The following is a 12,160-nucleotide window of genomic DNA, read 5'->3' as shown; positions in this document are numbered from 1 at the left end:
ATTTGTGCTGTTCTATCGATGAACTGTTTTTACCTCTATCGATATGTTTCGTTTTGGAATATTGAAGGCCTGCTGCATAGTCGGCACATTTGCGCCGTTTTTTTATTCAGATTTCCAACGTTCTTGTCAGACTTGTCAGGGACGAAGCCCCTTAGGGTCTCTGGGCTGTCAGCGTCTCATGCCGTCGTCTTTCATGTAGTCGTAGTATCATGTACTCACGGAAGTACAACTCCGGGGCACACGTTTTCCAACGCCTCGAGCGAGAATGTTTCATCTCCACGGGAAAAACGCGTACTAAAAGATCACACTGGGGCCCTCGTTTTCCAACGCCTCACGCTACAATGCTTGGCGCTTTAATGACACTAGACATAAAGGAAAGCAATGTATTATCAACTTCCCAATGGTTTCATTTCCGTTTGCAAACACGCCAAAGAGCCAAGAATACACTTTTCGACTACATTCTTCACCACTCTCCAGGTTTCACGTTAGTGGCATTTTTTTAGTGGCCCGTCATTTTTTGTGGCATTTTTTTATAAGTTTGTTGCCCGGCATTCTTTGGTTTGGTCATTGTTTACCGTTCAAAGTTTCTTTGTTCTTTTGCGGACTTTGTTGATTTATTATTATGTTTTTCGCGAAGGTATGCGGGATGCATACTTTCCTTTTATTTTCTCGAGTCATTTTTCCGAAAATATTATTTTTCTGAGGTTCCTATTTTTTGGTTTTTCGAAATTATGTCCACGCAATTATCTCCATTTACGCTTGTATAACGATTAAACGTGCTACGTCCGCCAAATCTGTCGTGTGGTGGAATTACACGGCGTTGCACGGCTCGCTCATTTCGTAATTTTGTATTTGTATTTTGAACGTTATTTTTTGTACCTGTCTTGTTATTTTCCTGTTTCGGGCGGGAGGGCTACACAAGCTACATGTTTTTTATTTGGTCAGTCCACTTTTATTGAAATTTTATTTTTATGTAAATTGCTTGGCATCTTCAAAACTTTTCTTTACCTGTTGTCTCCATTCATGCTATTACAGCAAAACTGTAAATGGCTAGGATCCAGCAGATCGTCTCCGGTCCCAGATAGATGTAGACAGGAATCGTTAGCTAGCGTAGCGCCACGTAGCGGAGCCCACTCAAATCCCCGGAATCGTAAAACTGCGCGCCACACCCCCGGGGCATGGAAAAAATCATACAAAATTAAACAGTTCCTAGGGCCTTCATAGAGCATGCGCTGTGATTAACATATCCGCGCTATAATAAATTTCTACCCACGATTACTGTATGTTCTGTGGCGTAAGCTACACTGGCCGAGGTTGAGCAGTTTCGCGTGTGCCGTTAAGGGCCGTTCTTCGCAAGCGCGAGGGGCATTGGATTAAATTCGATTCGATTAGCTTGGCTTGGCTTGGATTGGATTAGATTTGATTTGGATTGGATTAAAGTGAATTGTGTAGGATTGTGTTGCGTCACACCCGCGGCAGACTCACTGGCGCCGGCGCGTGCCCAGGTGTGCGCCTCAATTGCGCAGTAGCTAAGTCTGACGCTACGTCGGAGCCGCTTGATAGCCGTTTCACGTGGCTCGTAAGGAGCCGTGCTGAGCGTGCGCGAGGAGCAGTGACTGGACAGGACTGGACTTTCAGTTAAAAACCAAGAACAATGCTCAATCGCAAATTACAAACAAACGTGTTTTGCTTCGTGCACTCCTTGGACTACGACCCAGTCAAACCTCGCGGTGAGGCTCGGCACCGCAGCTTTGCTGGTCGTCCCTCTTCACGGGGTGGAAGGGCTCTGAATTTTTCTAACAATAAACGTGCTTGTTACTTCGGCCAAACATGCCAAACCTCCCTCCCCCAGGTAAACTGCCAGGTTGGGGAGTAAGCAGCCAGCTTTCCCTAATCCGTGAGGCCTAAACGTATCCCTACTTGTCTCTGTTCAATACATCACTGTAACTGACCCGCAGTGCAAATAGCGGCGTGCCTTATTTCAGTGCAACACGGGGCTGGGATAGTGCGTATTGCATATTTAAACAAACAACTGCGGGCAAGCGCGGGACGGTGAAAAAGGAATGAGTGCATGGACGATGACTCACAGCTACTTCATTGAAAATACTTCAGTGACTAAGAATACCCTCTGTAGCACATTCGCTCAAACGTAGCCACTTTTACTACAATTATCACGTATTTAAAATTAGTAATATTTCACTACAAAAATATTCACTATTACTGACGAATATGTGGCCAATATTTAAGATGTACGAAGTATCAAACAGTTTCCTTGCCGCATTTTCTTGGCTTGTACTCGGTACTTTGGATGATTTCAACAGCGCCCCGGTTAACTAGCTTACGCCCTACACAAAGAAGTGGGGAAGGTGCAAGCCTGTTTGTCTTTAACAGCGGGGCTATTTAAGTGCTCTCAATGTTCGTTAAAATGCCCGTCAGACCAGGTAAAGGCACCCAGCTGGGCCGATGGATGGCGCCACCACCACAATGACCATCCAGTGCGAGCAGGTGAAGGTACCCCGGTAGGCCGAAAGAGGGCGTTAACGGCTTGACGGCCGTCAATTGCGCGTTCCCAGTACATGCGCTGGACCCCGCCGCGAATGTTCCGCACTGATAAACTGCTATGAACTGATAAACTACCGAACCTCCGTCGCTGAGCTTCGATTGCGAATACACCGCGGAAAGTGAAGTTGTGGGCGATCCCGCCAATGCTGAAGGTGCCGCGAACGGGCCGAAGTCAACTCCACTTTTTCAGTTGATTTAACAGGCGTGGAACAGCCTTCAATACTTAAAACGCCGTCCCCGTCATCATAGTTTGTGATAATGGTGCTTGCCTAACGTAGGAATAGGAGTGATAATTGTGTGCGCGTTCATTCGGGATGTGAAGAAAGCTTTGAACCTTGAAGTAGTGATGTGATGCGGTTCCAGACTATTGCGAGCAATCATACCTGGAATGGAACAGCCCCTGCTGTTTCACGCCGGTATGTTCTCTGAATCTTTCATATGGCGTCCGTGCTTTTCTGGTACAGATGATTCAAACTTTTACAAGTTGGACACACCATAAAGGAGCATGTTGTCCTGCTTTTTCAAATGGAGCTCTATTTTAAAGGTTCAGCTTTCTAGCTCTACCAGCCAATGATTTACGAAGCACACTAGAGATGGCGCTGCGAATTTACCCAGAGTTCTCCGCGCGGAAGTGCCTGCTCGGTGGCGGCGGCGTCGGCAGTGCAGCTTTGTCGTCTGCCTTGGCGACGGCGGCTTTGAGACTGTTTTGGTGCAGCTTCGCGTTCATTGCGCGGTACCTTCGCACAATTTCATAAACTTGTTCGAGAGCACCTTCAGGGTAACCCGCACCCAAGGGAAGTAAGTGGTTGTGCTGCAAACATACGTTAAGGATTGGTTCGCAGGACGTGAAAACAAAATGAAGAGACCGCATACAGACATATGGCCGCTAGAGAAACGCCACCTTTTGCGCACTGCTTGCCAAGAATTGGACTCCGTTTTCTAAATTGGTGATTACCAATTCGGTTATGTTTTAAGAGGTGTTACAGAAGCCGAAAGAAGCAACTGCTTCTGAAAAATGGCGATTATAAAAGTTCCCTCAGCTTTCTCGCAATTCTCAAACTTCCTAATCTAGCCAGTTTAAATCGGTATAAATTCGAATCACTAAGCTAACATGCCGGATTGTTTCGGTGTCTGTGCTTGTGTCGCGCGGAGGTATAGCCCCGAGCTAGCACATCAATATTCCTAGGTTGCGCTGTCTCACCCTTCGAAAGATGCTCCTCTCCTTTTTTTCTCCCGACTCACGACCGGGCGACATCGGTGGCGTCCGCCGCTCCAGCCCAGCCGTGGACGACGCTGCTGCTGTGTTCGGGACGCCGCCCCCGAAAATTCTAGGTAACGGCTAGAAGATTCTGTGGTTTCGCTCTTTGTACAGCTACGAGTATGAATTCAATTGACGTCGTATGGGCGATTGTTGAGGGTGTCGTTTAAAGCTTTGCTTTCCAACCGCCTTCACAGCGTGGATTGGAGCCAGTATTTTGCCATGACTCATATTGAATTGGTTCTAAGATATTGATGCAGGTATCGCTCGCGCTTCTTTCGTACAAAGTACAGTCAAACGCCTGTCTACTGAAGCGTGTGGGGCGCCGATAAGTGTTCGTTATGCGGTGCATTTTGTTATATACTTCGCTACCTCCGGTGACCGCCCATAAAGGAGGTAAGCATACTGACAGAAGCAATCACAAGATTTAAACAAGATTTAAATTGTAACATACGAAAAATGTCAGCAATGTTTTGTGCACGGTAGTATGACATACTAAATGCGCAACCAACCCCTACTTGATGCTGTCACGGTTCACGGCGTGCTGCGGGGCAAGTTCAGGGAGAGGCGCGAGGTGTATTTGCAACGCGTGAAATGCCACTACCGCTTCATGGGTAGTCTTAACACTTCGTTCCACTGCATGGTCATCATCACAGCTCGCCTGATCATTTGCGCCACCCCTTTTCTTTGTGATGGCTTCTACGATGTGGCTAGTTGTCAGATCAGAGCAATCTAGGACCTGGTCATCCACCCAGGAGCAATCGTCGGCCATCACCACAGATGCTGCGCGGCAGCACGCACAGTGTGTTTATCCATTCCTGCACCTCGGTAGCCCAACTGGGTGACTCAGGGTCATCGGCACGCGTGCGGCTAGGCGTGTTTTCTATCAAACTGTCAATTAAGCGATTGGGAACGCATGAATTTCTTCGTTGAACAGGAAAATTTGGCGTAGTGGTCTTCGCTGTAGTGGCGTTCACACTACATGGGAAACAGAGTTTGGCCTGGCTATATTGCATCCTTCGTTGTATAGGTTATTTCGCAGTAGGAGCGCTCGTTGTAGAAGCATTTGACTGTACAATAGTTCACAAGGTCGACGGTTTCTAGCATCCGTCTTTCGGACTGGGCCATTTCGTTTCGTGCACCGTATCCCACTGTAAAACAAACAGAGGGAAGAGCGCTGTGTGCATTCGTGTCGGCTGGAGAGGATGCGTATATTTCGGCGCCAACGCCTTATCCGCAGGCTTAGAATACGTGGGTAGGGATGGTTTGACCTGCGTGTCAGTGTTGAAACATGCCATCTTGCGAGAGTGCAAAATCAGCTGCTCCGATATTCAAGAGTTTTCGCGAAGCTCTAATGGGTGCGGAATTTCGTTCCTGTTTATAATTTGAGGATCGGAGCATTACAGTTCCTGTTCATGAACACACCCGCCGTATCGGACATCATGTTTGCTCCACTTGCTCCCTGAGAAAAGCTTGCAGGCATCAAGGTAACGCACTTTGTGCTGCAGTACTTGCCCGACATGTGTAACAAAACGGTGGGCTGCAGACTGGACAGGCAGAGGTACTTAGACCGGCCGCTGGTATGATCGCGCGGGTATTGCTTTCGTGTCTGAGGTGGCCGTTACCCTTGCGGTCCCGGGTATCTGATAGCTTTATTGCGCCGCGGAGAATGTGTGCGGCTGTTGTCGGTGGGGGAAATATGACGCACCTGTTTGACTCGCGTGGTTTTGTTTTGACAAAGAAACCTGCATACGGCTGCATGCACGACGTCGTATTTCGCACACACAATATCTTGGCAGCAACGTAAAATGCCCACACCACGCTTGCGTTCCAAACAACAGCATATAAAGGTAGCGAATAAAGTGATTGCTTCAACAAGAGACTTTCCGTTGTGAAGAGCAGTTCTTTAGTTTACCTGTGCCGAAAGTGACGCAAACATATCCCTCGTGTAGAAAAAAAATTCTCCAAAAAATATAAAAACTTGCCTAAATGCACCGGAAGAAGTGGGCCATTCCAAACACTGAATAAATTATAAAAAATGTGTTCACTGTACCACAAAAAATAAGAGCCTACAACAAACACTGAAATCAGGAGCTTTAGCGCTAAAGTCGGCGGCTTTAGTTTGACACCATGATGGCAAGCGAAGAATTTGGCTTTGTATGTGACGCAGAACACCATAAGTGTTCGTGCGTATTTCCATTGGCCGGTGACTGCACCTTGTCGTGCGTATAGCTTCAGTCAAGAAATGTTCAAAATCACAACTTGTTCAAAATCACAAGGTAAAGTACTATATGCACGACGTACTGGTTTTGCACTCCTAACCCGTATCCGAACAGGCGTATTGCTAATGATTGTTATCAGCGTGTACTAACCCACCATCAGTGCAGCCAACTGAAAAATTACAAAATCTGGCCGAATTGGTGAACATGTAGCGGTGACTAAACCGCTAGACGAAGAAACACTCTAAAAAGTAACTATAGTATCGTTCTTGTTTCTACTTATTTTGTCCTCGGTTCAGTGCGCTTACATGATGCATAGCGTTAAACACTAAACTGTAGGATGGTCTGGGGCGTGGTGCGCTTTGGTATGGTTTCTTATATTTTAAACCTGTGCGCTCGTAAGGTTTACAATTAGGATTGAGGTGGTTTGCTCTCTTTGTTAAAAATGGACGGGTAACATATCCCTTCTCTTGAAAAGGGGTGTTCCCTGCATGTTTAAGCAGCGTGGTCTTGCCGTACGATTCACCAAAGTATTCTCTGGTTGTTGTCGTGGATGCGCACCTATTAGTCTCCTATTTCTTGGATAATTTCCCTCCCACTCAAATAGAAACGTGGGCATTTTCCGCCGCTTCGGCGTCTTTTGCATGGATCAGTGGAGCATTAGACAAGGAAGGGCACCGACGTCATGTGAACCACATTACTGAGAAAGCACCGGCTTCCTCATGACGAAATAATTTGCTCTTAAATAGAAAGCACGCTTTTTGTTAGGGAGATATCAAACATTCGGCAAACGTTCAGCGGTGGGAATGAACTCCAGCTAGAGATTGGGAAACTCGCCGTGCTGAGTATTCGCGAGCGCAACCGGCGACGCTTCCACAAATTTTGTTGTTGTGTTGTGTAACTTCTGTCATACCTCTCAAATTTACCATTCAAGCATTTTTTTTACCCCCAGGAGTCCGATCACATATTGTTACAAAGGAATTGCGACTCCTCGTGGGAACCGCGTTTTTTTGCGAAGTGGTGCGAGCCAAGAAGGCGTATCGGAACAGCCAGCCAGATTGGTCTTCATCGTCTTCAACATGGTCGCAAGGCCCTGGGGAACGCACTTCTCTCCCCGTCAGAGACATAGCCCTCTGGGAAGTAAGTGAAATTTACGTGTTTCAAAGCGTTTCAAGCGAGCTACCTAAGCCACTTGAGTACGGTGACTATGCCGTCCATACATAGAAGCCGGGAATGCCCTGGTTGTCACTTCTCAGTCGTCAAAAACTACGAAATGACCGGTGTAATGTGAACGCACCTTCTCGCCCACCTTCTCGCACTAAGAAACGTCTGGCTGTCGGGTGCGGCAGCGTAATTCTAGCGATCGTGTGATGCCGGTATGTGGAGACGAGGTAGTCTTAAAGCTTCTTCAGCAAGTCACCGGTGTTGGAAACGCTGGCCTAGTCTTGAAGAGGAAATGGTGTTAATTTGGCTGGCGTGAAGACGAGCGCAAATGAGGTATAATGGGCTCTAACGGGTTTCCTCATGCTTAGCGGTGTTGGGGGTATATATCTATAAACGGCAAGAAATCGCCACAATCTGGTGTGTCAGTAACAAAGTCAGGCTATCATATTAGTGAGTGTCCTGTTTGTCTTCGCGATGATGCAACTTGCTCGTGGGTGATATGGCGTTGGATGTCGCAATTGAGAATCGGAAAAACGAAGTAGCTTTCTGGTTACCTCACCACAAAACTGGCGCTCAAGTTCACTGATGGGGAGCGGAGGAAGGTTGTGTCGGGCTATAAATCAACAAAATACAAAAATCGCCACTTCCCCATACGTTGCACAAGAGATAGAAACTGTGAAAGGTAGTAGAAATCCACGATGATCCAACGGTTTTGATTCTTTGAGTGTAGAAAAAGGTCAGTCTAATCTCCACCCAGTTTTTCGAAAGGATAACGTGGGGCATGCAAGCGGTGAATTTTTCCCGGCTGAGAAGTCATGGGCCATTTTTATGGCTGGCAATGGGGACAACTTGCCACTTATTTCTCGGCCGTCAGTAACATTTCCGGCCAATAAAACTGCTCTTGCATGCGCTAGAGAGTGCCTGTCATGAAGTGCCCCGAGTGCGGGAAACACAAGAAGAAATCGCGGCGGAAAGACGCAGCCAGCGCGCGAGTGGCGTAGTGAAGAGAAAGGAGCGAAGATCGGAAGGGGGCTCGAGACAAGGGAGGCGAGAAAGAGGAGGAACGAGGCTCGGAGTTCGAGAAGGATCGAGAAGGGATCGAGGGCAATCAGCGGATTGACTACCCCAAGGTAGTCTGGCGGACCAGCGGCAGTCGACCGGACGGCCGGCACGCCGATCCTGAGAAGACCCTGCGCTCGAGCGGCAGTCGCCCGGACTGCGGGAGCGCTACCCCAAGCAGTGACCGTGTTCCCGCCGAACAGCTTCTTCGCCAAGTCGTCATGGCGCCGTGACTGATCTCAGATGCTGGGGCCACGCCGCGTCAACGACAACAACCGCCAGTGGTAGGCGCCTTCGACGGGAGCTTCTACTCGCCGCCGCTCCCGCCACCGCCAGAACTGTGAGGCCCCGTGTGCAATTTCCCCCGGGCTTGGACTCGGACTCTTCTTGTGCGAGAGGTTGTTCGCGTGCTACGCCGGACTTCGCGACATCTTTATTCATTTTTTCCTCCTTCCTTTTCTGCCTTTTATTTTTAGATAAATACTTCCGTTGTTTACAATATGTTCACCTGCCTAGTCACTTGTGAGCCGCTCGCACTAAGGCCCTGAACCTGCCATAACATCACAAGTGGCGTCCACGGCAGGATGACTCTTCATCTCTAACGTCTTCTGCTCCCGCTCGGATGCTTCCTTCGCGCGTTCTGCAGCTTGTTGTAATTCGTGAATGAGTACGTCAACACCCAGGCGCAACGGTCGGCTCTGGCCAAGATGACGACGTCGCTACGCGGCCAGCGTTTTCCTAGCGCTGAAGCATGGAACCGGAGCTCAAAACGCAGGTGAATCTCCCGCTGGTGCTCATCAACCGAGAGGGACTTTACGTCATCATCACCGTGTTGGGAGTGTCCATCCTTGGATGCGCCTGTGTATTGACGTACTCATTCACGAATTACAACAAGCTGCAGTATGCGCGAATGAAGCATCCAAGCGGGAGCAGACGACGTTAGAGATGAAGATCCGGTTGCAAGAGCTTGCGAGAGATAGTGCTCAAGGTGATCGCTCAGTACCTGAGGCCGCAGTCTCTGGACATGCAACGGCGATCAGTCCTCACAAGCTTATTCCGTCGTTTGATGACAGGAGAGACGATCTCGATGCCTACCTTGACAGGTTCGAAAGAATCGCGCTTTCGCAGAAGTGGCCTGAAAGTGAATGGGTAGTAGCTCTGAGCATGTGCCTCGCGGGTGAAGCGCTGACAGTGATAGGAAGAATGACCCCAGAGGAGTCCCTAGATTACAAAAAAGTGAAGCTCGCCCTGCTTCAATAATTCCGCTTCACTTCGCAGGGGTACAACGAAAGTTTCAGGCACGCGAAAGCCGAAGACGGGTAAACCGGCGTACTGTTCGTTTCCCGCTTTACTGGATATTTTGACAGGTGGCTAGAGACGTCCGGCGTCGCGAAAACGTTCGACGGACTGCGGGACAAGATGATCGTAGAACAATTCATGAAGTGCTGCCACACGCTATTAGCAGTCTTTATCAAGGAAAGGAACTGCAAGACAACTAAGGAGATGGCAGAAGCTTACGACCACTTCATGGAGGCACAGGCGATCTAAAACTTGGGTAAGGCTCTAGACGAACAAAAAGAAGACCAGAGTGCAGATCAGGCCCCATAATTAAGGAAGACCCCAGGTTGCTTTATCTGCGGCAAAATAGGCTGCCGTTCTAGTGACTGTCAAATCTCCGGACTGCATGGTAGCTGCTGCAAGTGCGGAAAGCCTGGCCATAAAACCGAGAACTGTCGGGCTAAAGAGAGCGACGGAAAACTGGTTTCGGCTTGAACCGTATCAAAGCGCCAACATCTACAGGAGAGGACCCTCGAATCGACATAAAAGAGTATGGTTGACAGGCCAAACAAAAAGAGCAATTCAAAGATAAAGTTATTGGTTGAAAACCTACCGGTCGTGACTGGGGAATATAATGGAAGCCGATATCGGTGTTACGCGATTCCGGCAGTAATACCGTTATCGTCCGCAGTGATCTTGTGCCAGACTCTTGTTTGACGGGCCAAGCTTCCAGTGTGGTGTTAGTGGACAAAACTGTGCAGCAACTTCAAGAAGCGTTAATCGACCAGATTGAGGGGAAATCCCCAAGGTAAAGTAAGTTTCTGTAAAGGAAAGTTTAACATCCACCTAAATGCAGCCATACGGCTACAAAGGAAAGCTATACAGCTTTCTCGGAAACTTCACAGTTGAAGAAAAAGTTGTCCTGGTCCAGGATTCGAACCCGGCACCACTGATTAACCGGAGCAGTCGCTCTACCAACTGAGCTAACCAGGAGGCTAGTCGTTAGCAGCGCGAAAGCGAATTCATCAACAACTCGAAGTCAAGGACAGGTGTTATTCGACCAGATTTAGGGGAAATCCCCAAGGTGGAGTAAGTTTCTGTAAAGGAAAGTTTGACATCCACCTAAATTCAGCCATACGGCTACAAAGGAAAGCTATACAGCTTTCTCGGAAACTTCGCAGTTGAAGAAAAATTCGTCCTGGTCCAGGATTCGAACCCCGCACAACTGCTTAACCGGAGTAGTCGCTCTACCAACTGAGCTAACCAGGAGGCTAGTCGTTAGTAGCGCGAAAGCGAATTGATCAACAACTCGAAGTGAGGGACAGGTGTTAATCGACCAGATTTAGGGTAAATCCCCAAGGTGGAGTAAATTTCTGTAAAGGAAAGTTTGACATCCACCTAAATGCAGCCATACGGCCGCATATGGGATCAGATACGGCTGCAGCCATATGGGACCAGATTCCTTGTCCAAATTAACCAAAAGTTGGATTCAAATGTCAAATTCAGTGATATCATAATGGTTTGACAGATCAGGCAACCTTCTCCTCTATCTTCTGTACGCGCTTTTTGCATCTTTCCCAGTAAGTGTATTATTTATTATCCGCAACTTCTGATAAAGCGATTGGTTGATAGTCAGCACTTGTGGTGTGTGTTTCTGCCTGTCCTTCGTCGAAATGTGCGCTGTTCCTTCCTTTGTGTCTAGAAGCTTGTTCACACCAGGAAATATCTCTGGAATGTCATGCTGCTACTTCTTACATTCCATTACAGGCACTAATGGGTGCTGTTATTGTTGTGTAATGCACACTAGGAGTTCTCCGTCACCATATGAGATTTTTGGCCATAAGGCTTCTTATGCTTTTTAGCTTACCGATGGATCGACGCTCTGGTGTTGTCTGGGTGCCCACACCCCGCCTCTCAGCAAAGCATGTGCATATCCGCAATGGTCCCTACAAAAAAAATTGGGCATATGTGAGCTCCCCTCTGATTGACGTGGCAAAGGCAGTTAGTACACACCCCGAACACTGCCCTCCATTTAGCAGCACACACTTAAGAAGCTTGGGAGTTGAAGAAAATGAAATGCTAGATTGGGTAAGTTGAAGGGAAAGGGAAGGGCAAGGTACGATCGGGGGTACAAACCATTGAGGGCAGTAAGGCTAGCAGCATCAGAGGAGCTGCTTTTACTTGGGCAGGGCCGATTGCAGCGGCACTCGCACTTGCTCCAGGCACTTGCATCACCAGCACCTGAGCCTGCGTAGCAATATAAAACAAAAGTGGTATTTTAATAAGGTAACACAACATCGATATTAATGGTTTTTCATAACTACATAACCATCTATATGCAACTGTTCGAAGCCCGCATACTTCTTACCCGAGAGGTAGAGGCACGGGTCATCACAACAGCTGGCCCTCCATTCTCCTGGTGATGTATCTGCGTTTTGAGTAACACACAAGTGGCTGTGTGGAGGTTCTCAGAGCACGCTTCAGTTACATGCATCAAATGTTGTTCTTACCGGAAAGGTAGAGGCCTGGGTCGTCACATCAGCTGGCCTTTCGCTCTGCTGGTGAGCCAGCTGTGTTTTAAAAAAAATGCCCAGCTGGTCGTGAGAAAGTCAAGGAGCAA

At 48.1% G+C, this 12,160-nt stretch overlaps 1 protein-coding gene across 1 annotated transcript in view; it reads right to left on the bottom strand.

The window, feature by feature from the left end:
- Nucleotides 1-4,334: 4,334 nt before the first annotated feature.
- Nucleotides 4,335-12,160, bottom strand: part of LOC144168216 (uncharacterized) — a 50,782-nt gene continuing 42,956 nt past the window's right edge. The window contains exons 4-5 of the mRNA XM_077697249.1: nt 4,482-4,603; nt 4,335-4,364 (exon numbers count right to left, since the gene is read on the bottom strand). Of these exons, the coding sequence (XP_077553375.1) occupies nt 4,335-4,364; nt 4,482-4,603 (152 nt within the window). The remainder of the gene's footprint in view (nt 4,365-4,481; nt 4,604-12,160) is intronic.

This window comes from Haemaphysalis longicornis, unplaced genomic scaffold, assembly GCF_048455015.1.
Source record: "Haemaphysalis longicornis isolate Haplotype H1 unplaced genomic scaffold, Haemaphysalis longicornis Haplotype H1 scaffold_2, whole genome shotgun sequence".
NCBI lineage: Eukaryota > Metazoa > Arthropoda > Arachnida > Ixodida > Ixodidae > Haemaphysalis > Haemaphysalis longicornis.
This window is presented reverse-complemented; position numbering and strand designations above follow the sequence as displayed.